This window comes from Rhineura floridana, chromosome 11 (assembly GCF_030035675.1).
Source record: "Rhineura floridana isolate rRhiFlo1 chromosome 11, rRhiFlo1.hap2, whole genome shotgun sequence".
NCBI lineage: Eukaryota > Metazoa > Chordata > Lepidosauria > Squamata > Rhineuridae > Rhineura > Rhineura floridana.
In genome coordinates, this window is record NC_084490.1 from 71338841 (window position 1) to 71364528 (window position 25688).

At 43.6% G+C, this 25688-nt stretch overlaps 1 protein-coding gene across 4 annotated transcripts in view; it reads left to right on the forward strand.

Moving 5' to 3' along the window:
* The first annotated feature begins 4333 nt into the window (after window positions 1–4333).
* Window positions 4334–25688, forward strand: part of TEX10 (testis expressed 10) — an 83730-nt gene continuing 62375 nt past the window's right edge. For 2 of the 4 annotated variants that reach the window (XM_061589722.1, XM_061589724.1), the window contains exons 1-2: window positions 4335–4562; window positions 7731–7920. In XM_061589722.1, coding sequence (XP_061445706.1) covers window positions 4555–4562; window positions 7731–7920 — 198 coding nt within the window. In that variant the 5' untranslated portion in view covers window positions 4335–4554. Of the gene's footprint in view, window positions 4563–7730; window positions 7921–25688 lie in introns of all 4 variants that reach the window. The other 2 variants (XM_061589725.1, XM_061589723.1) reach the window with 2 other exon arrangements.

Sequence of the window (25688 nt, forward strand, 5' to 3'; positions counted from 1 at the left end):
AGTGATAAGACCACTCCTTAAGAAACCGTCCCTGGATCCAGAGGATCTAAATAATTACCGGCCAGTCGCTATGTTCTATTCTTGGGCAAGGTTCTGGACCGTGTGGTCATAGGCCAGATCCAGACTCTCTTGGATGAAATCAATGTTCTAGATCCATTTCAATTGGGGTTCAGACCCGGTTTTGGCACAGGAACTGCCTTGGTCATCCTGTATGATGACCTATGTCAGGAGAGAGATTGTGGCAGTGTGTTCCTATTAATCTACCTTGATCTCTCAGCAGCTTTTGATACCATCAACCATGGTATTCTCCTGGAGCAGCTGTCCAAGCTGGGGGTGGATGGCACTGCTTTGCAGTGATTCCAGTCCTACTTGGATGGTTGCTCTCAGAGGGTGATGCTTGCGGGGTATTGTTCGGCTCCGTGGACCCTCCAATGTTGAGTTCCACAGAGTTCAGTTTTATCTCCCATGCTATTTAACATCTTAATTAAACCATTGAGTGGGGTAATCCGGCGTTTTGGAGTAAGTTGCCAGCAATATGCTGATGACACACAACTCTATCTCTCCTTTACATCTCCATGTGTGGCAGTAGATGTGTTGGACCGATGTCTTGCCTCAGTAACGGACTGGATGAGAACCAATAAACTGAAGCTGAATCCAGACAAAACTGAGGCACTGTTAGTGGGTGGTTCCCTAGACTGGATGGAGGGGTTTTGTCCTACTCTCGATAGGGTTAGATTCCCTCTGAAGGAGCAGGTATGTAGCTTGGGAGTACTTCTTGATCAACTACTGTCACTTGAGGCTCAAGTGGCCCCAGCGACGAGGAGGGCCTTCTATCAGCTCCAGTTGGTGGCCCAGCTATGACTATATCTGGATAGGGATAACCTGACTTCTGTTGTCTATGGTCCAATAATCTCTAAATTAGATTACTGCAATGCATTATATGTGGGGCTGCCTTTGAAGACAGTTCAGAAACGGCAGCTGGTGCAGAATTCTGCAGCCAGACTGCTCACCATGACAAGACGGTTTGAGCACATAACACCAATTCTGGCGCAACTGCACTGGCTACCAATTAGTTCCTGGACTCAATTCAAAGTGCTGGTTTTGACCTATAAAGACTTTTGCGGCTTGGGACTGCCTCTCTCTATATGTTCCAACCTGGCCCCTGCACTCGGCATTGGAGGCCCTTCTTTATGTGCCCCCTCCAAAGGTGTGGAGAGTGGTAACACAAGAACAGGCCTCCTCAGTGGCGGCCCTCCATTTGTGGAACACTCTCCGCAGGGAGGTACACCCAGTGCCATTATTATTGCCAGGCAAAAACATTTCCCTTCTTCCAGGCATTTGCTTCTTAACTTTGGAAGGCTTTGGAGGGCTTCTATTCTGTAGCCTTCCTAAGAAGGGTTGCTCGACCACCTTACACACACGCGCACACACACGCACACATTTTTACTTTAAAAAGTGACTAACAAACTAATTCATGAATTAAATCATTAAATAAATATAGTTGCCAACCACACTTTCCATCTTCCTCTTCCTAAATGCAGCGTACAAAGAAGAAGAATGTATGTTCTATCAGGGCTAGAGAAGAGTTTGCAGTATTATCAGAGATAAAAATGCCACCTAAAAGTGTTAAATTTGATCTTAAGAAACTATACATATATTGAGAAATGTAGTAAAGAATTTCCATGTGTAAGAAAAGGAAGTATGGACTATGCATATGAGCTGAGGTTGTTTTGTTAAAGTGTGCAATCCTATGTATCCTATGTATGCAAGTTCTGCTGTGTTCAATGGGGCTTACTCATCCTTAGACTTTTTTCAATATATATATATATATATATATAATATATATATTAGAGTTACCAGGTCTCCGGTTTTTGGCTGGAGACTCTGGTTATTGGGGGGCCCTCCGAATATCCGACCACCACCCCTTAATCTCCAGACTCTCAGCTTCAATTTAAAAAAAAATTAAGTTTCTAGGTGGTCTGGTTCCCAAGATATACACCAAAACGTCATCCCCCCACGACTGTTTAATCTATTTAACTGATACAACGCTGAAGTTGGTTCCTAGTTCCCAGTATCTTATTTGCTTGAAAGTTCAAAACACTAAAAAAGAAGAGTTGACAACTACAGCAACTTCAAACCAAACTTAACATGTCTCTGAACCCCAAAATATATGTTGGGGTACCCTGTATGATATATCACTGTGATTGGGGGACTCTTCCCGTCAGGAATAACAATACATTTATGCAATCAAAATCATCAGGCTTCTGATATTATCATAAATACATAATGATGTCATAAAATCATAACAAGTAAGTAACTGGGGGTGCCCACCCCAAATTCTGCTCTGGGACAGGACAAATCATATACCCCAGGAAAGGGGAGGGTATCCTCTACGAGATGCCACTGCATCCTGCCTGGCCCAGAGCTTCTGCTGGGCGCAGGGGAAGGATGAGGGCATCTATGCATAATCAAAATGGACAAAAACACGTAGAAAAAAATAAGTAACTGGGGGTGCCCACCCCAAACTCTGCTCTGGGCCAGGACAAATCATACACCCCATGAAAGGGGAGGGTGTCCTCTACGAGATGCCACTGCGTCCTGCCTGGCCCAGAGCTTCTGCTGGACGCAGGGGAAGGATGAGGGCATCTATGCAGCCAGAAAGGGTAGAGAATATTCTTACTCTTACTCATTTCTCAGACCTCTTTCTGAAGTGAAGGGTCAAATCTGTAAAGAAGTTTGGAGCAGGCACATTAAAAGATAAGGGCAGGGCATTCCAGGCAGGAGGTTGCCAACCCTGCTTGGATATGGATGTCTTTGCAGAGGATCCCTAGTCAAGCTTTACCAACAGCACAATCCAAACTATATCTACTCAGAAGTAAGTCTGAAGTAAGGCACTTAAACCCTTCTTGCTGAAAGCAAGTAGGCTAGATTAAATGTTCCCTACCCAGGCTCCATCTTTTAGCTAAGATGTCTAGCTTAATTTCCAGTCAGATTTTTTTTTCTAATTGTATGCTCCAAGCAACTGTGATTGATGCTTAATGTATCATGCTTAATGACATCACTTGAGCCCGCCCTGTGACATCACTCAGGCCCGCCCCTAAAATCTCAGGTTTTGCCAAAACTTGAGATTTTAGGGGTGGGATAATAGGCAGGAGACAGGTAGGTGGGGTGAGGGAATGGCGGGCAGGCAGAAGGGGAGTAGAGTGGCCCCTCAGGAGCCCCTGTAACCCTAGAGGCTCTCGGTCAGGGCCCCACCTGGCCACCCTTTAGAACCAACCCTGCCCCCACCCCCATACAAGTAGGAGGATTTGTGCTTTTGGATTGCATACCTGGTAATAAGCCCAAAGTACTACAAACTAGCTCCACGCATTTAGGGTTGCCATATAGCAATGTTGGACAAAATAAATAGTCATAATAATAGTCTACATTATACATTTAAGCATGTCCAATGCACATTTAAAGCATGACTTTCCCCAAAGAATCATGGGAATTGTAGTTTGTGAAGGGTGCTGGGAAGTTGTAACTTTGTAAGGGGGAAACCTGTGATGTAATGTGGTTAGAGTATTGGGCCAGGACCTGGGAAATATCAGGATTCAAATTCCTGCCTGGCCATGAAGCTCACTTGGTGAGCTTGGACTGTTCCTCAGCCTAACCTACCTCACAGGGTTGTTGTGAGGATAAAATTGGGGAGAACCATGTTTGTTCACCACCTTGTGCTCCTTGGAGGAAAGGTGGGATATAAATATAATAATAATAATTTGTGATTTACTTGAAAGTAAACATGGTTAGGACAAAGCTGCAAGTAAATGAAAGATTCCTCTAAAGAAACGACTAGCAGCTTTAATATTTTTATTTTGCATCCAGGTATGACTCCAGAACATAGAATATATTCTTGTTACAGTAACAACCACCAAGATCCGAAATGACTTTGTAAAAAAGTGAAGATTTCCACCAGTAGCGGGAAATCTTAAAATGTATCGACGTTAATCTGAAGATAGCACTGCCACCTTCAGTTGCCTGCTAGTCCTTTTTGCTAAAAAGCAAACTCTAAAATGATATATATCCGGTACCTATCAAGTGTATTTATGTATTCACTGTTAATTGGAAACATTTTGGGTATTATGCAGACTTCCCATAGGCATTTACACCACTTGTTATTAGGTTATGAAGAAACGCGTTTCCAGCCAATGACGTTTTCCCAAGAGTGGGCGGAGGCTTTTCTAAACATTCCAAATCTCGGGTGGCGGGCCGTATTGCGCGCGCGACGGGCTCTGAGGGTTGTTCTTCCGCTATTCCTGAAGGTGGCGGCAGGTGCGAAGCTGATTCTCTCCTCTCTTTGGTTTTTTGAGATAGAGAGTCACTTTTCTCCTCAACCAAGATATCAGAGGGAAACAAGATTCCTCAACAGGCGGAGCCACGCTTTGCTGTGGGTTATGCTGATAGGATGGGCGGCGGCTTCCGGAAGTTGTGGCAGGGATAGGTCTTGCAACCCGGAAGGATTTCTGGAGCCCAGCCGTTAGTGCCGCGTGTGTTGTTTCAAGTGTACGCACGTTAATGCGAAGGTAAGTAACGGGGTGGGTGAAGAAGGAAGATTTTTGTGACACACACGGAGCTTTTATTGGCTCCTACCAAGGACTAGCTTCTCTACTCTTATCGCGCTCTAGTCCCAAGAGGTACCGCTCCTTTCCCGTTGGTCTCTCCGGTCCGTGAAAGTCGCCGAGATGACTCTCCTCCCCGTTGTTGTTAGAAACCGATCTCAATCAATCAATCAAAATTTATTGCCAGGCCACAGGCCAACACAACTTAATTTTTTTAAAAAAAATTCTCCATTTAGACAAATATTAAAACAGGACCACCATCTTTATTAATGAAAATGCAAAAACTCACTAGGTAGCACAATGAAACTATAAAACCTCTGGGATCCCTTAGAGACCAAGATCGTTTAAATGCTTCGCCCTCAGCTTTTGAGCAGCAAGGGCAAAATGGGCCACCCTATAGGTGACCCAATAGTCATAGTCGGCAAGAAGAGTAGAAACAATTTGAGCAATGTCACAAGATCCTAGGCAGTTGATCAAAGATTCGAGGTATTTGGATCTTTCCGGTTCCGGTTGATGGCAGGTGAGTTCTTCCTACAGCCACCCTTGGTTTCTGCTAAGATATGTTCTAATTATCTATATTCCTCGAGCATAACTCAAACAATCAGGGTCATGGAGTTAATTATCCATTGCTCTAAAAACTATAAATCTAGTGCTTTGAAAGCTCCACAAATCATTTAAACAGCTAAACAGTCGTTAATCACTCTCCGCTCCACTGAATTTAAGCAACCTAAGAAGTACAGTCTGATAATGGTGTTAACAAGGAAAGAGAGACAAGCTTTAAGATCTCCGCCTGCTCTAGTAAGCTTACTAGATAAAGAAAAGAAAAAGAAGAGACGAGACAAGGCTCAACAGGAAATTCCTCCGATACCAAAACAGGCCGAAACCTCCTCTACAGAATTAAAGGGACAGCAAAAAATTACGAACTTTTTTTCAATCAGACCACTCCATTGTATTGATGTGGACTGCCAGCGTGCTGCAGCTCATCCACCGGACTGGTCCCTCTCCCTAAGGGGTTTTGACTATAGCTCTTTGATGGAGCCATCCGCTATGAGTCTGGCTGATGAGATTGCTCTGGCTGAATATCAAATTGCACCCAACATAGAAACCGTTCTCGCTTATTTGGCTTCTCTCGTGAGGGGCTGTCTTAGGACGTTGGTGGTGAAAGACGGTTGGCCTTCCCTCTCCTGAAAAACATGGTGGTTGTTCCAAAGGAGGATGGTCCCCATTCCGAACACTAATAATTATTATGCTTACGTCTGTACTCGATCTTTTGCAGCGGGGGAGAACACTGATACGCGAGGGCATATTATATTTTTCTTTTTAATTATCATTGTATCCCATTTTCCTTCTAAAGAGTTAAGAATGCATGCATGAGTGAGGTTAGGATCCATTACACACATGTATGTGTTTATATCCTCTTAGACAAATATTGTCTCCCACAGCAACTCACACCAGTTAAAAAAAATGAGGGACAGGCTCACTGGTTTAGCTACAAACTGCAAAGGCACACAAGGAAAGGGAAGCGGAGATAAAAGACAGAGACATTACAGTGGAAATGGCAGAACAAAGTGATGTGCTAAATAGGCATTTATTTCTAGTTGAAGCCAGACAGATCTTCACTTCCATAGAGTTTCCTTATGTAGGTTCTGCATGCTGTGTTTGGCCAGCAGCGCTTGTTTCTTTGGATGATGGCTATGTGTGTTTCTCATCTGCTTTCCAATCCCAAGTCAACTGGAAGTTGGAACTCAGTGTTTTGGCAGGGCGGCAGCAAGAGCATTAGTTGACAGATGGGGCTGGTTTGGTCTTCCCTTTGCTGTGAAGTTTTTCCTAAGAAGTAGGGGCATAACCTCTCAGTGGCCCTTCAAACTCTGGCTGGTGGATGAGGCTAGAGTATGCTTTCCTATTTTATCTTTAAAGCAGTCACATGTGTAGCCAAGGCTGTGGCCTAGTTATCACAAAAACATCCTTTATATAGAAAACTGGTGTGCCAGGGTGGTTAGGCTAAAACTCTTCTTCCAATCACCTTAGCTTCCTGCAGGCAGAGAAATCCTCTTTTTATGTGGTGCACCTTTTAGTCATGTAAGCTTATTCCTGTAGTCTGAAGCAAAAGAGTCACTTAGTCTTTAGAGAGAGTGATCTGGCTGCGGGGATTTAAACCAAAAGTTTCCTTGCTATTTATTAATAACAGCTTTCAACTGTTAATCTGTTCTTTACTAAAAGCTGGACTGTTTTGGTTTTTCACTGAAAATATTTGTCTTTTCCAGCTCTCTTTCTCAATCACTTAAATTAAAACAAGCAACTACAACAATTGGTAATGCCACTGGTTGCAACCCACTTACACCACACAGCATACAAGTACAAATGTACTGCCTTCAAGTCGATTCCGACTTATGGCAACCCTATAAATAGGGTTTTCATGAGGCTGAGAGGCAGTGACTGGCCCAAGGCCACCCAGTGAGGTTCATGGCTATGTGGGGCTGGACCATAATTTCAATAAATATGTAGGTTTTCTTAAGTTTTTTATCTTACATGATCATAAGCACACTCTTGTCATATGCAGGAACTCCTACGTTAAAATTTATAGGCCTCATTGTCAATAAAAGGAACATTCGTATTACTTTAGCGTCATAGCTTGGTTTAATCATATACTTGAGATGTTTGTCCATATTTGGGAAAGTCATTGTCACCTTTTAAAAAAAATGTGGGGGTGTTAGGTTATGTTGGTATCACTGAGAAGCATTCTTTGTTGTAAACTTTTATGTGGAGGTACACAGAATTTCTTTTGCCATCCTCCACAGCACCTTAAAACACAGAATTTTCAGAGTCGGGTCAAATGAAATTGCATTCCTTAGTCAGTTTTTGTTACTATAATGAAACTCAAAAGAAATCTCATGAGGGGAGATGTAATGCCATGGTGAAGGTAATCTTGTCTAGATTTTCAGGAGGGTAGCATTGGAAAGTAAGGATGTGAGATTTGTGACTTCTGTTTAGATTATGTTGTGGGTCCTGAACAAAATCAGATAATGATCTTGGTTTTAAAAATTAAGTCTGAGTAATGGTGTACTCAGTTAAGCTGCATGTAGCTTATTTTTTCATAAGCATATTTGTTCAACTCTTTTTTTTTTCCTGCAGGTGTTTCAGAATGACAAAGAAAAGAAAACATCAAGAGGATTTTCACAAGGTGAAGCTAAAAGTTGGAAAAAAGAGGCCTAGACTCCAAAATGCAACAGATACAAATTTCAAAACAAGAGCCATACATCTTTCTGAGCAGCTTAGAGAGGATGGAATGCTTCCAACAAATAACAGAAAGCTTAACATAAAGGTACAATGAAATGCAAACTTATATACTAGCAATTACTGTTGTAGTTTGAGTTAATTATCACGTGTGAAATTATTTTCATTGAACATGAGCTTTTGTAAAGCAGTAGCATACTGCTGGAGATGCCAAAAGGCATCCAGTCTGTCTATGTAGCTGTCCAGATTCCTAGATAAGTTAGATAATATAAAATATATCAGACTACCCCATCTTTTTTTAATGTTAGTGTCATTGTTAAGCTGAAACTATTGTTATAAGGACTCATGCTGAATATCTTACTGTCTCAACTAATATTCTCTTACTGTGTCAGTGTCAGCTTGTAGTGATGTTCCTTAAACCAAAGCGACATCAGTGGCATTCAACATTTCCCTTTTATAAATTATATTATTAGTAGATGCTTTTATTTACTGCTTTGTTGACAAAGTGACCTCAAAATGGTGTCTTCAGCATGTAGCAAAATTTGAATAGTGTCAAAGCCTGAGATAGTTACTGGCCCATGGTCACTCAACGAGCTTCATGACTAAGGGATTTGAAACCAGGTCTGACAGGAGGTCCTAGTTATCATGTGTTTCTTTAACTTGGAAACTTGTACATTTATGACGCTTGGTGGTAGCATGGCATGTTCAGAGACGAATAGTTTGTCCCTAGAAAGCCCCTTGTCTTCAGTCCTTCATACAAAGCGCTATATTAGTAGTACTAATAGCATTAAATCTCCACCAGTGCTGTGTGTTTATTCTGCACTAGGTGATTCCTCAGAAGTTTTCATGAGGTTTTCTGATGGACTGAGGCATGCTGGAGTTTTATGTTGCATCTGCGTTTATATGGGTCTATGATATATGAATGTTTCTCTGCATGTAAGCCCTATGATGTGGAAATATCCTTATGTGACATTTTTGTACACTATACACACTTCTTAACATATAGGTGAATTATAGCTGAATTATTGTGAATACCTTTTTGTTTAAGAAATGGAATTTTAACTTTTAAAAAATATAATTTGTTTAAAAGGACAGTCTTTCATTGGCTGTACTGGTGCTCTGATATAACAGTGCCACACAGGGCTGGCTCCACGTTTCTGGGGGCCCTCAAGCAGAGATGTCAAGTGTGCCTTTGTCCCCTCCCTTTCCTCCTCAAACCACATTTGTCCTCCCTTGTGGCCCCACTCTTTTCAAAGAAAACAAATCTTTGACAATATTGCAACCCCTTTTATAAAGGGGTAAATCTACCTATCTTGTAGGTCTCAGCGCCTAAGAATTTATTCTGGTTTTACCATGTTAACGATGGGCAGATTATATGAGTAGTATCAGAGTCTGGGATCTTCCACAAAATGTACTGAGAAATAATTCTCATTTTTCACAAGTGGAAAAAGAACGTTTCTGTTGGCTTTTCTACTTTAATGTTTTCACAGAAAAAAGTGTGTGTGTGTTTGGGGGTTGAATCCATCCTTTCCTGTCATTTGCAAAGATCTTTGAAAAAAGCACTTCAGATAAACATTTCAATTCTCCACCAGGATTTTCGACTCACAGAGGAAGGTGCCCTATACTAAGTCAGATCATTGGTCCCTCTAACCCAGTACTGTCTACACTGACTGGCAGCAGCTCTGCAGTGTTTCAGGCAGGAGTCTTTCCCAGAAGGTTGTCATGCGTCCTTCCCTGGCTCTCCCTGTCAGGTTCCTACCTGCTCGTGGTTACTGCCTGTCTCTAGGCACCACCAGGGACTCCACCAGTCCGGACCGCACTCTCTTATGGTTTACCTATCCGCTCTAGCACAGATCTCAACAGATCCCCCTGCTAGGCAACCACCAGTAACGTCCCAATACTAGTATTCCCAGAGACTCTGAATACTGGTATTGTTATTCTGTTCACCGCTGCCATCATTTGTTACAGTTCCCCTTCAGCCTTGGTCATTACCTTACCCTCCCTTCTGGTCTGTGAAACCCCAGCCAAGGATCAGGCCTTTGGTAAACCAAATTAAGTATTTATTACAAATAACAAAGCTAACAAGATTAACAAGATTTCTTCTTAAGGCACATAAGCATATGGTTTTACTCAATACTAATCTGAACTCCACCTCCCTCCTTCTTCACTCTCTCCTGGCAAACAACTCTCTCAAACCCCACCAAGCAATCCACTCTTTCTCTTCTCCCCCCCAGATTCCACCATTCACCACCTCACTTTCACCCAGATTTACCTGTCATCCTTTCATTTATACTGTCAGCCATTTTAAACATTCAGCCAATCATCAAGCATTCTATTGCCCATTCACTCCCCCTCCTCTTTCACTACTTACCATGTATACTCTAAACAACCAGCACTTACCATAATACACTAATATATAGGAACATCACATTTCCCCCCCCTTAAACAACGGCAGAGTATTATTCCTGTTCCAGGATTTATACGTTGCGTTAACAAATAAAAGTCTCTATGGGGAAAATGTCTTTCTTTGTTCCTCTGTCTGGTCACGTCACTGCAGTCCCAGCCACTTGCCTGGAAAGCCCATCGGCCAGTACATTGTCCTTGCCTTTGATGAACTGGAAGTCCACTTGATAGTCCTGTAGGGCCCAGGACCACATCTGCAGCATAGTGTTATGGTTTTTCATAGTCTGCAACCATAACAAGGCCCGATGATCCATAGTCACTGTGAATCTTTGTCCCCACACGTATGGGCGCAACTTGTTCAGTCCCCACACGACCGCTAGGCACTCCTTCTGGACCGACGAATAGTTTTTCTCCCTCGGTGTCAGCTTGCGACTCAGGTACGCCACTGGATGTCTGGTGCCTTCTCTCTCCTGCAGCAAGATGACTCCCAGCGCGAGGTCCGACGCATCTGTAGCCACGATGAATGGTTTCTCATAGCCTGGTGCTATTAATATGGGTCCTTGGCACAAGGCTTGCTTCAGTAGATCAAAAGCCTTCTGACATTCATCCGTCCATACCACACGCTCAGAACACTTCTTCTTTGTTAATTCATGCAAGGGGGTTGCTATTTCCCCAAAATTTCTCACAAACTTCCTATAAAATCCAGCCACACCCAGAAATGCCCTTACTTGTTTTTTGGTTAAGGGGATCGGCCACGCTTGTATTGCCTCCACCTTGCTCCATAAGGGGGTGATTTTCCCACTCCCCACCTTATGTCCTAAATAGATTACTTCCTTTAGTCCAAACTGGCATTTCTTAGCTTTTATTGTGAGGCCTGCTTTTCTTAAGGCCTCCAATACTGTTGTCAGGTGTTGGACATGCTCAGGCACCGACTTGCTAAAAATGGCCACGTCATCGATATAGGCCACTGCAAAATCTGACATGCCTCGCAACACAGTATTGATTAGCCTCTGAAATGAACTTGGTGAGTTCCTTAGTCCCATGGGTAAGGTCACAAACTCATATAACCCATCTGGTGTACTGAAGGCAGTTTTGGCTCTGGATTGCTCGTCTAGTTCCATTTGCCAAAATCCTTTACAGAGGTCTAACGTAGAGATAATGGTTGCTGCCCCCAATAACTCTAACATTGCGTCTACCCTAGGCATAGGATACGCATCTGGGACAGTAATTTTATTGATTAGCCGATAATCAATGCAAAACCTTGTCGTTCCATCTTTTTTCGGAACCAGGACAATACTTGAGGCCCAGGGACTGATGGATTCCCTGATCACTCCTAATTCCAGCATCTCTTCCACCTCCTTTTTGATCTCATTCAAAACTTTCCCATTCACACGGTACGGAACAGATCTGATTGGGGCATGATCTCCAGTATCAATGGAATGTATAACTATACTGGTTCGGCCAGGTTTGTTGCTAAAGAGATTCCTATAGGTTTTCAAAACTCTCAGAATCTCTTCTTTTACTTCCTCCTTCACCTCCTCTGACCATTCCACTTGATCTACCCCTCCTTTGTCTTTGCTTTCCTGTACCAAATCTGGAAGTTCAGGCCCACTTCCCTCAGGGAATAAGGTAACTTGCAACACCTTTGCATCCCTGGTATGGTAAGGCTTTAACATATTTACATGAACCACTTTGCTTTTGTTTAATTGGTCTGTGGTGATTACATATGTCACTGTGTCAAGCCTTTCTCTGATGGTATATGGTCCTTCCCAGTTAGCCTGTAATTTGTCATGTTTCCTGGGTATGAACGCCATAACCATATCTCTCACATCATACACACGTTCTCTGGCTGTTCTGTCATACCAGTAACTTTGCTTCTCCTGTGCATGACTCAAATTCTCTTTCACTACTTCCATCATTGATGTTAATTTATTGCGGAATTCCAATACAAAATCTACTACAGAAGTTTTGTACTCTCCCAGAGTTCCTTCCCATGAATTTTTTAGCAGTTCCAAAGGTCCCCTCACTTTTCTAGTAAACATTAGTTCAAAGGGTGAGAAGCCTGTTGACTCCTGAGGGACTTCTCTGTATGCAAATAAGAAGCATCCCAACCGTTCATCCCAGTCTTGTGGGTGATCTTGAACATAGCTTCTGATCATGCCCTTCAAAACTCCATTGAATCTCTCAGTTAGCCCATTAGTGGCGGGATGGTAAGTAGTGGTCTTTAGATGTTTTAGACCACAACATTTCCACATACATTGCATCACTTCTCCCATGAATACACTGCCTTGATCTGTCAGCACTTCATGAGGGAAACCCAGCTTCTACAGATCTCAGTGCTTCTGCGTCTGGGTACCTGGTGGCAAAATCCACCACCACCACTAGATATTTCTTGCCATGCCTTGTGGGTTTGGAAAAAGGGCCCACCAAATCTATTCCCACTCTATAAAAGGGTTGTCCAATTATAGGAAGGGGCTTTAAGGGTGCCTTGGTCTTTACTCCACTCTTTCCCACCTTTTGGCATATTCCACAAGATAGACAATGTTGTTTTACATCCTTGGAGATATTTGGCCAATAATAATGTGCAGCCAATCTCCTCTTGGTCTTTTTTATTCCCAGATGTCCTGCACATGGGACATCGTGGGCTACCTCTAGCAATCTGGTTCTGTATTTGCTAGGTACTATCAATTGCTTCACTGGTTCACATTCATCCTTTCTCTCAGCAGGCATCCACAGTCTATATAAAATCCCATTCTCACACACAACTTGATTCCTCAGTTTGTCAGTGAAAGGAATCTGTTGGGTCAGTGCTTGTTCCTTTATCTGCTTCAGACTTATATCTTTATGCAGCTCTTCCCTGAATTGCTCTGCTTCTTCCCCAGAGACCACTTGATACAGTTTGTCTTCTTCAGCAGGCCTGCTAGTGGTTGCTATGGTGACCTGAGGCTGGTTAACAGATTCCACCCTGTTTGTTTCAGCCCCCCTTAATATGGCTTCTTTTTCTCTGCCAATTTGCTGTCTGGTCACTACATATATTTTCCCCTGTGCCCCCATAACATCTCTTCCCAGTATTACTGGTTCTTGTTGCTGGGCATTAATACCAACTTTATATTGGCCCTTTCGGCCTCTCCATTCCATTTTCACTAGGGCCACAGGCAAACTCTCTGGTTGACCCCTCACTCCTTGGATAGTCACTGTTTCCTGAGGTAATATTTCTTCAGATTTTATTAAATCTGGCCTCAGTAACGTCTGAGCGGCACCAGTGTCAAGCAATGCCCAATAAGTTGCCCCTTGTACACTCATTTCCTCTCTCAGACTTGAATCAAGGTCTGTTACTTCTGTCCAGTTTATCTGGCAGAACTGAACCTTTTTCGCTGTTTCTAAAGCCTTGGGCTCTGTTTTCATTGTCCTTGTCTGAGCAGGATTACTAATGGGGTTGGCAACCTCACATTGAAAACGTAGGTGCCCCGGTCTACAACATTTGTAGCATAATTTCTCCTCACTTTTAGGGTACACAGATCCACTCTGGGGTGTCCTGTGCCCTTCAGATTTTAATGGAGGACTCACTCGCTGTGGTACCACATCCCTTCTGCCAGCACTATATGGTCTGGGTTTAAACTCTCTTGATGTTTTCCCCACCCAGCCAGTTCTATTGGAGGCGAAGTGATCCGCCATCTCTGCGGCCTCCTGCACAGATGTAGGGGAACGGTCTTTGACCAGGAGTCTTATTTCTGGTGGTAACTGATGGTATAATTGATCCAGTATCATGAGGCTTTTCACCTCTTCCACTGACTGAGCTTTGGCACTACTCATCCACTTTCCAAATATATCCATCAACTTTGCTCCCAGTTCCACAAAAGACCTCCCTGTCTGTATCTGGCAGTTTCTGAAAAGCTTTCTAAAATGATCAGGCCCCAGTCTGAATCTTTTGTAGACTGCCTCTTTAAACTCAGCATAGGTGACGGGCCTGTCTGAGGGAAAATATTGGTGTACCTCAGCCATTTCCCCTTTAATCAGGTTTGATAAATACTGCATGTATTTATCTTCAGGTAGCCCCCACAACTGAGCTGCTTTTTCAAAGGTGCTGAGGTAAATTTGAGGATCTTGACCAGGCTCATAGACAGCAAAGTCCTTTGGAGTAATTTTTATTTTTGCTCCATCTCTGTCTTTCCTTGTCTCCTCAGAGTGAAATTTCTCTCTATCAAATTTTAACTTTTCTACTTGTAATTCAGCATCCAATGCTCGTTGCTTCTCCCTCTCCTCAAACCCCAATCTCATTCTCTCAATTTCCAACTCCCTCTGTTTTTCCTTCTCTGCACCTTCCATCCTCAATCTCTCAGCTTCCATCTTCAATCTCTCAGCTTCCAACTCCCTCTGCTTGTCTTTTTCCTCAGCCTCCCATCTTAACTTCTCTCTCAAGTACTCTATATAAGCGGGATTGCTTAAATATCCTTCTGGGGTCTCTTCCCTGACAGGTTGTTTTTGCTGGGCAGTAGCAAATCCTGTAAGTGCTACCCACAATTCATCTACCCCTTTACCCTCGTGGGGTAAATTGAATGTTATGCACTTCTCCACCAGCTCCTCTCTTTTCATTTTTATGTATTCAGCCATGGTGTTTGAGTTCACTCACTCTTTGCCAGTCACTCTCACAAGAAATCTTGTTTTGTTATTTCTGTTTGCCACACCACTGTTCTGGATTCTCTAGTATTCGTATCTGGATTCTCTGTTGTTCGTATCCCACCGCTACTGCCACCACATGTGAGGCGTCCTTCCCTGGCTCTCCCTGTCAGGTTCCTACCTGCGCGTGGCTACTGCCTGTCACTAGGCACCACCAGGGACTCCACCAGTCCGGACCGCACTCTCTTATGGTTTACCTCCCCGCTCTAGCACAGATCTCAACAGATCCCCCTGCTAGGCAACCACCAGTAACGTCCCAATACTAGTATTCCCAGAGACTCTGAATACTGGTATTGTTATTCTCTTCACCGCTGCCACCATTTGTTAAGTTCCCCTTCAGCCTTGGTCATTACCGTACCCTCCCTTCTGGTCTGTGAAACCCCAGCCAAGCATCAGACCTTTGGTAAACCAAATTAAGTATTTATTACAGATAACAAAGCTAACAAGATTAACAAGATTTCTTCTTAAGGCACATAAGCATATGGTTTTACTCAATACTAATCTGAACTCCACCTCCCTCCTTCTTCACTCTCTCCTGACAAACAACTCTCTCAAACCCCACCAAGCAATCCACTCTTTCTCTTCTCCCCCCTATTCCACAATTTACCACCTCACATTCACCCAGATTTACCTGTCATCCTTTCATTTATACTGTCAGCCATTTTAAACATTCAGCCAATCATCAAGCATTCTATTGCCCATTCACTCCCCCTCCTCTTTCACTACTTACCATGTATACTCTAAACAACCAACACTTACCATAATACACTAATATATAGGAACATCACAAAGGTCCCTCAGGTTCAGTCCCTGATGGCACCTCTGCTGCCTGGAGATGCCGTTGGGGACTGGATTTGAGAGACCTTCTGCATGCAAGGCAGATGCTGCAATGCCCTTTCCGTGCACTCACAACTTACTCAGCTGTGCTGACATATTAGGAGGCATTCTAGAATTAATCTTAAAACTCCTTATTTCCACGTGGCACTGTTATATCAGAGCACCAGGGCAAGCCAAGGACAGAACAGTAGATTAAAGGCTGCCCTTTTAAGCAAATGCTATTTTTTTAAAGCTGCAAATCACCTACATGTTAAGAAGTTTGTATAGTATACAAAAATGACACTAAAAGATACCTCCACATCATAGGGCTTACGTGCAGAGAAACTTTAAGATACCATGACCCATATAAATGCAGATGCAACACAATATTCCAGCATGCTTCAGTCCATCAGAAACCCTAATAAAAATGTTTAATAAGAGAAATCACCTTTGATGTCTAGTGCAGAATAAACACACAGCACTGGTGGAGATTTAATGCTATTAGTATTACTAATAAAGAGTTTTGTATGAAGGACGGACTAAAGAGACAAGCTTTCTAGAGACAAGCTATTAGTCTCCGAACATGCCGTGTTACCACCAGGCATTATAAATGTACAAGTTTCCAAGAGACACATGATAACTAGGACCTCCTGTCGGACCTGGTTTCAAATCCCTGCTCAGCCATGAAGCTCGCTGGGTGGCCTTGGACCAGTAACTGTCTCTCAGTCTAACCTACCTCACAGGGGTGTTTAAAATCGGGAGGGGAAGAACCATAGAATCATAGAACAGTAGAGTTGGAAGGAGCCTATAAGGCCATCAGGTCCAACCCCCTGTGAAATGCAGGAATCCAAATCAAAGCATTCCTGACAGATGGCTGTCCAGCTGCCTCTTGAATGCCTCCAGTGTCAGAGAGCCCATTACCTCTCTAGGTACACCATTGTCGTATGGCTCTAACAGTTAGGAAGTTTTTCCTGATATCCAGTTGAAATATGGCTTCCTGCAGCTTGAGCCCATTATTTCGTGTCCTGCACTCTGGGACGACCGAGAAGAGATCCCGGCCCTCCTCTATGTGACAACCTTTCATGTACTTGAAGAGTGCTATCATATCTCCCCTCAGTCTTCTCCAGGCTAAACATGCCCAGTTCTTTCAGTCTCTCCTCATAGGGCTTGGTTTCCAGTCCCCTGATCATCTTTGTTGCCCTCCTCTGAACCTGTTCCAGTTTGTCTGTATCCTTCTTGAAGTGCCGAGACCAGAACTGGATGCAGTATTCAAGATGGGGCCTAACCAGTGCTGAATAGAGGGGAACTAGTACTTCACGCGATTTGGAAACTATACTTCTGTTAATGCAGCCTAATATAGCATTTGCCTTTTTTGCAGCCACATCATTCTGTTGACTCATATTCAGCTTGTGATCAATGACAATTCCAAGATCTTTCTCACATGTCATACTGCTGAGCCAAGTATCCCCCATCTTATAACTGTGCATTTAGTTTCTTTTTCCTAAGTGTAGAACTTTGCATTTATCCCTGTTGCATTTCATTCTGTTGTTTTCAGCCCAATGCTCCAGCCTATCAAGGTCCCTTTGAATTTTCTTTCTGTCTTCCACAGTGTTAGCTATGCCCCCCAATTTTATATCAGCTGCAAATTTGATAAGAATGCTCTGTACCTCCTCCAAGTCATTAATAAAAATGTTGAAGAGCATTGGGCCCAGGACTGAGCCCTGTGGTACCCCACTCGTTACTTCCACCCAGTTTGAGAAGGAACCATTGATAAGCACTCTTTGAGTATGATTCTAGAGCCAACTGTGGATCCACCTGATAGTTGTTCCATCCAGCCCACATTTACCTAGCTTGCTAATCTGAATATCATGGGGCACTTTGTCAAAAGCTTTGCTGAAGTCGAGATATATTATGTCCACAGCATTCCCACAGTCTACAAGGGAGGTTACCCGATCAAAAAATGAGATAAGATTAGTTTGGCAGGATTTGTTCTTGATAAATCCATGTTGGCTCCTAGTAATCACTGCATTGCTTTCAAGGTGCTTACAGACTGACTGCTTTATAATCTGCTCCAGAGTTTTCCCAGGGATTGATGTTAGGCTCACTGGTCTGTAGTTCCCCGGTTCCTCCTTTTTGCCTTTTTTGAAGATAGGGACAACGTTAGCTCTCCTCCAGTCATCCGGCACTTCACCGGTCCTCCATGATTTCGCAAAAATAATAGAGAGCGGTTCTGAGAATTCTTCAGCCAGTTCCTTCAATACTCTAGGATGCAGTTTATCGGGCCCTGCCGATTTGAACTCGTTCAAAGTGATTAGGTATTCCTTGACCATTTGTCTATCAATCTCAAGGTCCAATCCTGACCCTTCTCCTTCATGTTTCCTGAGAGGGTCACAAATCCTTTTTTGGGGGAAGACTGAGCCAAAGTAGGAATTGAGGACTTCTGCCTTTGTCATCTGTTATCTTTTTGCCATCCTCGTTGAGTAGCTGTGCCACCGTTTCTTTTCTCTGTCTTTTACTATGGACATACCTGAAGAAAGCTTTTTTGTTGCTTTTAGCATCCGTCGCTAACCTCAGCTCATTCTCAGCTTTAGCCTTCCTGACACCATCCCTGCAATTCCGTGATACCTGCCTGTACTCTTCCTTTGTGGCCTGGCCTTGTTTCCACTTCCTGTATGTGTCGTTTTTTGTTTTCAGGTCCTGTCTAAGCTTTTTGTGAAGCCACATTGGCTTGTTCTGCTGTTCCCCCCCTTTTTTCCTTGTTGGAATTGCTTGCCATTGCACTTTTAGAATTTCCTTTTTTAGAAACTCCCACTCATCTTGGATTCCTTTTCTCATTAGGGTGGTTTGCCATGGAACTGTACTTACAATTGTTCTGAGTTGATTAAAATCAGCTTTCCTGAAGTCCAGGGTGTGCGTATGGCTACTCTCAGCTTTTGCTTCTGTTAAAATCAATTGGTTAGAATCAAGTCCAGGATAGCTGATCCTCTGGTTGCTTCCTCCACTTTCTGTAGGAGAAAGTTATCTCCAACACAAGTCAGAAATTTCTTGGAGGGACTGTGTTTGATAGAATTAGTCTCCCAACACATATCAGGATAATTGAAATCCCCCATTACTACTACATCATGCCTCTCGACACATTGGCAATTTGCTTTTCAAAAGTTACATTCTCGTCTTCTCCTTGATTGGGTGGTTGGTAACAGACTCCAAGCACCACATTCCTTTTATTACTTGCCCCATTAATTTTAATCCAGATATTCTTGGTGGAACTACCAAGCTCATCTTCCTGTATTTCTGTGCAGGGATATATATTTTTAACATAGAGCGTGACTGCACCTCCCTTTTTATTCCTTCTGTTCTTTTTGCACAAGGTATATCCTTCAATTGCTGTATTCCAGTCATGGGAATCATCCCACCAACTTTGTTATACCTATCATGTCGTAATTGCGCTCCTGTAGTAAGAGTTCAAGTTCATCCTGCTTGTTTCCCATGCTCTGCGCATTAGTGTACAGGCATCGAAGATCATGTGATTTATGTCTTGGCTTCCTTATTCCTTTTTTTGAGGACTGTCACTGGTCCCTATTACAGTCAGTCTCTCTGTTCCTGTTACTGCGCACAAGGCTTCATCAGTCGTTACCACCAAGTTTACATCTCCCCCTTAGGATTCAGTTTAAAGCCTTCCTGATGAACTTCTCCATGGTGTGGCCAAACACATTCTTCCCAGTCCTTGTGAGATGCAACTCATCACTTGCCTGCAGTCCATCTTCCAGGAAGCATAGCCCATGGTCCCAGAATCCCAATCTCTCACGTCGGCACCACCTTCGTAGCCATTCATTCACACGGAGTATTTTTCTTTCCCTTTCCCCTCTTCTAAGTTCTGGAAGGATGGATGAACAAACTATCTGGGCCCCAAAGACCTTGAGTTTCCTTCCCAGAGCTTCAAAGTATGATGTGATTTCTTCATAGCTCCGTTTGGCAGTATTATTTGTTCCTACATGGATGAGTAGAAAGGGATACCTGTCGGTGGGCTTGATGAGTGATGGCAACCCTTCCGTCTCATCTCTAACCCGTCCTCCTGGTAGACAGCATACCTGGTGAGTCCCTGCATCTTCTCAGCATATTTGGGTTTTGATCCCACGCAGTAGGGAGTCTCCCACTACCAGTACTCTACTCTTCTCTTCTTGTTGTGGGGCGAGGTTTCATTGGCCCTATTTGATTGAGCTTCTGCCACTTGCTCTTTGTCGTACGGGGTCTCCTGTAATTCTTCCATCACAGGCTGTCCTCCAGTCTCATCCTCGAGTGGTTGAAAGCGGTTCCATAGCTCCACTGGTGAAGGGTGTCTTCTAGCTCTTCTGTTCCTGTTACCATTTCCCACGGAGTTTCCTCCACTTCGTTGTTCCTCTTCAAAGCAGTCTCCTCTTCTGCTACCACATGCTGTTGCTCCTCCTCCTCCACATCTCTTTGCTGCTGTTGTTCCAGCGTTCTGTCTAAGAACTCCTCATCTTCTCTTATACTCCTCAGTGTGGCCACCCACCATTCCAGGCCTCTCACCTTTTCTTCCAACAATGTCACGAGCTTGCACTTGTTGCACGTGTACGCCATGTTGTTCTCAGGCAAGAAAACAAACATGGCACACACCACCGGAGTATCCTTCCTGTTCATACTCTCTTCTATCTTTTGTTTCCTTCTAACTACTACCTGTGCTTTGTCCTGTCCTACTACAGGGTAAACTTGAGAGTCCCATTGGTATGCGGTGCGCTGTACAAGGAGAATTAGTAATTTGGTTTGTTTTTTTAGGGACCTCCCCTGTCAAACTCCTTTGTCAAACTCCTGTTTGCTCTCCCTGTTCGCTCGCTCTGTTCACCTGCTCTCTGAAAGCTGGCTTGCTTATATGTCCTCACCTGTAGACCAACTGAGACAGCTCCCTCTGCTCTGCTCTGTTACGAGTCAGGAAACAGAATGAAAGTCTCATCTTTGAGCTCCTTATAGAAAGAGCAAGATATCAGTGATAATAATAGTAGGAGCTTCCCAACTACAACTGGGGTTGTGGGGAGTGGGAGAGAGAGGGAATTCATATACAAAAGCCGCAGGACAGACCTGAACAATGGAAGCTTACCTGTAAAAGGAAAGGGAAGCTCTTTACTCTCTCACTCTCTCTGATCAGTGGGGCAAAGGGAATGAGGAGGTGGGGAGGCAATAATTATTGTGTAATTAAGGCTGCAATCCAATGCATTTACCTGGGAGTAAATCCCATTGAACCCAGTGGAGCTTACCTCTGAGTAGACATTATTGAATTGCAGCCTAAGAAAACCAGAAAAGCGTTCTTACCTTCCTTCCAAGCTCCACAGCGCACTTTTAGGCTGCAGTTCTAACTATATTTACCTGGGAGGAAGCCCTTCTGAATTCAACAGGGTTTACCTCTGAGCAATTAGAATAGACATAGGCTCTTTTTCAGTGCCTTCCTCCCCTCAGCATTGCCTTGCTTCTGCTGCTACAGGCCAATAAGGTCCAGCCCTCCGGAGTCCCATGCCTGAAACGCATGATAGGCAGGACAGCTCCTTAGCAACTGTCCTGGTGCTTCTCTTTCCCGGCAGTGGCGCAGCTGAGCAGGACAGACCCTGTTGCAGTGGAGCTGGCGGAGCTTGCCTGCACTGCTGTCTGCTGATTCCCTCCTTTGCTGCTGGCCTATGCTTATTCCAGGAGGGCCCCCTGGGGCCGTGTATGAGATCTTGGGCCCTCAGGCCAGTGCCCTGCCTGGCCATGTACTAGCGCCGGGCCTGGTGCCATGTTGCAAAAAGGAATTCTGAGATTAATTCTAGAATGCCTCCCAATATCTCAGCACAGTTGAGTAAGTTGTGAGTGCAGGGAAAGGACCATTGCAACATCTGCCTTGCATGCAAATTGACATAAACCAAAATTTGTATTTTTATTTTATAAGAGAGGGTTGCAATATTGGCAAAGGGCCACAAGGGAGGAGGAATGTGGTTTGTGGAGGAAAAGGAGGGGACACTGATACCCTGTGCCCGAGGGCCCCCAGAAACCTGGAGCTGGCCCTGAGCTTCATTCAGGTGGTCTGCAGCGTGTCTGTGATTTTGTGGTTGAAAATGGCAGATGGCACATATATCGCATTAAGTATTCATATTTATTTTAATTACATTTTTATTGTTCCTCATTACTTACATTGTATTTTACTATTTTACAATTTGAATTCTATGGAACTACAGTGGCCACAACAGGCAAAAAAATAATTAAGTGGTCCACCAAGGCCCTCAGCAATTTTCAAGTGGTCCATGGGGAAAAAAGTTTGGGAACCATTGGAGAAGGGAGTTCCATAATTGTAATAGATTATTTATCCAAGGTTGCGCCATGCGTGTACTAATCCCTGTGGTGATAGTCATATCTAGACCAACTCTCACTGTGCTGTTTTCATTCCAGCCCCTCCTTAGTTCCTTATATTCTGTTATGGTTTCCAGCTAACTATCTTGCCATCCCCTGAAAACAAGTTAAGTTTCATTTTCTCTGCCAAGCCTGGTGGCTTAAACCCTCCTACACTTGCTGTCTTTCCCTGCTTGTTGTTGCTGCCGTTCTTCCACATAGCTTCCCTTCCTCTCCAATGTCTGTCATATTAAACAACTCTTAAATTTTTTTGACCTGCATATATTTTTAGGAGCACATCCTTACCTTTCATGTCCTCTGCTGCTCTTGGCTGTTTGAGAGACTTGCAGAACTATGTTGACAGTGCCATCTTTTTTTTTCCTCCAAAAGATTTTATTGTAAACAAATACATAATAATCAACAAAATATAAAATCCAGAATCATCACATGGTTTGCAAATCCAAATCATGTATGTTGATCAACTTCGCTGATCATCTAGAAAGCCATCAAAACTCATAGTAGTAACTGTGTTCAGACAAATTTATATCATATCTAGCACTTCTTGTGTCAGGTTATAATTGGTTTTTGCTTTCAGTCTAAACATACTTTTCCCCACTGTTCTCATGAATCGCCTTGCATAGTCCACCTGTCCCAGAGTAATTTAAAATATCAAATTTTAAACGTAAGTATTCTGTGCTAAACATTTCTTTTCCGTAGGGATGCGTAACACCTACATAACTGTCCTTTTTGAGTTTTACTACTAATATTTTTTTCAACTTTAGTTAGAGGTACATAATTAGTCCCAGTGATCTTGTTTCAACAGCTCTTTATTCACAAAAACTCAACTATATGTACCTGAATACATCACAAACTCAAACTTGTCACTTCAGTTACCTTCCTATATTTAAAAAATAACAAATTCTATATGGCCTATCCAAACAAAAATTTGATGTTGTGGCAGGGAATTCTAGGGCAGTGGTTTCCAACCTTTATGAGTACAGGACCCCCGTAGTAAGCTCAAAATATTTTGTGACTCCCCCCAAACTAATTGTAATTTTAATATCTTTTAATTGAAAAAATTGTGTGGCAAAAATCACATCTCCAAATATCCCTTTCCATAAAAAGCTCCCTGCAAACGAGGTGTTGCTTTCTTTTCTTAATTCGAAAGTCCAATCAAATTGGTATCCCTCTCCTCCCCCACACACAGTCTGATGATGTACAGTCCTGTCTCCCAACACCACAGGCTACAGTGTTCAAATCTCCACCCAGCCACAAAGCCCACTGGGTGACCTTGGACCAGACACAGTCTCTCAGTCTGACCTATCTCACAGGGTTGGTGTAAGGATAAAATGGAAGGGGGGGGAAGGAACCACCTGCACCACCTTGAGCAACTTGGGAGGGAAGGTGGGATATAAATGCAATAATAATTAATTAAATAAATACATTTCAGCGGCAGTATGTGAACCCACCTGCTGAGCCTTTTCATAATAATAATAATAATAATGAAGAAGCAGTGTGGTAGTGGTGGGGATGCTAGATTGTGAAGATGGGTACCAGGTTAGTGCTTTCAGGTCTTGGGATGATCATCAGAACTTAGCGTGCCCTTGGGGAATGAGAGCGGAGCAGAAAACAGACCAGTGCACGTGCATATATAAACATACCTGCTCCTCCAGCAAGCATCTGCAGGCGTGCATGCATTTGGGCACTTGGGAGTGGGGAAGCCCTCAATTGCTGTAGCATCTTGGAGAGAGACATGGGGGGACAGAGTGTAAGTGGAAGAAAGGGGGGATGCTGGCATACACACTTCGCCTCAGAAATGTGTGTGTGTGAGAGCAAGTCCTGAGCTTCCTAACTGCTCCTTGGCTCCATCTAAGCTGAAGGTGAGATCTGGGTGGTTTCACAAATAAGGATAAATTTTAAAAGGAGGTGGAAATGAAGCAAGAGTCAAGAAAGGCAGGCAGGCTGCCAAGAAATAAAGGGGAAAGCAGCCTTTCCTTGCAGCCTTGCTTCTTTTTGCTTCAAGCAGAGCCCTCTCCTCTCGTTCTGAGCAAGGGCGTCATCAGCAGTGGCAGTGTGAGGAGCTGGCAGCTGGCGATAGTAATCCTCTCCTCTTCCTGGTACCTCCACCCTCACCCTCCTTCAGTGTCTGCCATGTGTTTTATAGGAAGATGCTCTGGCACTTCAGCAAAAGTCCACCCCTCTCGTTTGGAGCAAGGGGGAGGTGTTGTCTGCAGTGGCAGTGGGGAACAGACAGCATCCAGGGCGTGAAGACTTTTTTTGGGGAAAAATACTGTTCACGGCCACCTCTCGATTACTTGACAGCCCCCAGGTTGGGAACCACTGTTCTAGGGGATAATAATGGCCTAATACTGCCTCTCGGAATGCATTGATATCCTCCGATACACAATACTGAAAGTTTCAATCTTCCTGATACATTCTTTTAGCAGCATTGGGGCCCCTGATTATTCTAATGTCTTTTGTTATTGTTGTTGATTTTATCATAGCAATGCCCGTTTAGCACTGTCAAACCACCAGCCTCTCTTTTTTAATATAATCCTTGGATGTTCCTCTAGGAGTGATATTCACCTAAGTTAGGGTGAGGATCCGGATCTGAAGCAGATTGTTATTTGCCACACACACAGCTTAGGCCACGTTTGACAGGTGGGTGAGGCAAAGGCAAAACCTGCAAAGAGCTGACAATCAGTTGATTGGGTCTTGCAAAGCCTCTGCAAGATCTGACAGAGATCAGCTGATCATCATCGCTTGCAGACCACTTTCCACTGGGCTTCACAAGTGATGATGATCAGTTAATCGTCAGGATTTGCAAAACCCAGCACATCAACAAATATGCCGCCTGACGAGATCAGCCACACAAGACCTTCTCTCGGTCCCACCAGTTAAAACAGCTAGGCTGGTGCGGACCAGAGAGAGGGCATTTTCAATTGTGGCCCCCACCCTCTGGAACTCTCTGCCTTATGATCTTCGCCATGCCCCCTCCCTGCCAAGTTTTCACCAAGCCTTGAAAACCTGGCTATTCAGGCAGACCTATAAGACCTCTGGGGTAGCCTAATTTTATCTGTTATAGCTGTGGGTGGTTTTAGTTTAATTTTATATTAGATTTTCAGTTTCTATGTGTATTTATATGCTGTATTTTACTTGATTTTGTACACCGCCTAGAGTGGCCGCTGGTGCGGCCAGATAGGCGGCCTAGAAATAAAATTTTATTACTATTATTTGCACAGGGTTTTGCAGGTGCAGCCAATCAACTGATGGGTGTTGCCTGCAAACCCCCTTTTGGCTGAGCCAGATATTTATCTGCCTCACGCTTGATGGCAGGTGTAGGGCAAGTGGGCATGACTTGGCCAAAATAGCCTTGCATGCCAAGTGGAGGTTCCTAGTGGTTCTAATTAGGCTTGCAAGCTGGACGTCCCACCGCTGAAGAAAGTCATACTCAGGATGGACCCACTGGAACCAATGGACTTAAAATGACAGTGCCTTGCAAAAGTAATCAGACTCCTGACCAATGCTCTTATATTACTGAACTACAAATGGTACATTGTAATTTCATTGTGTATGATATTTTATTTC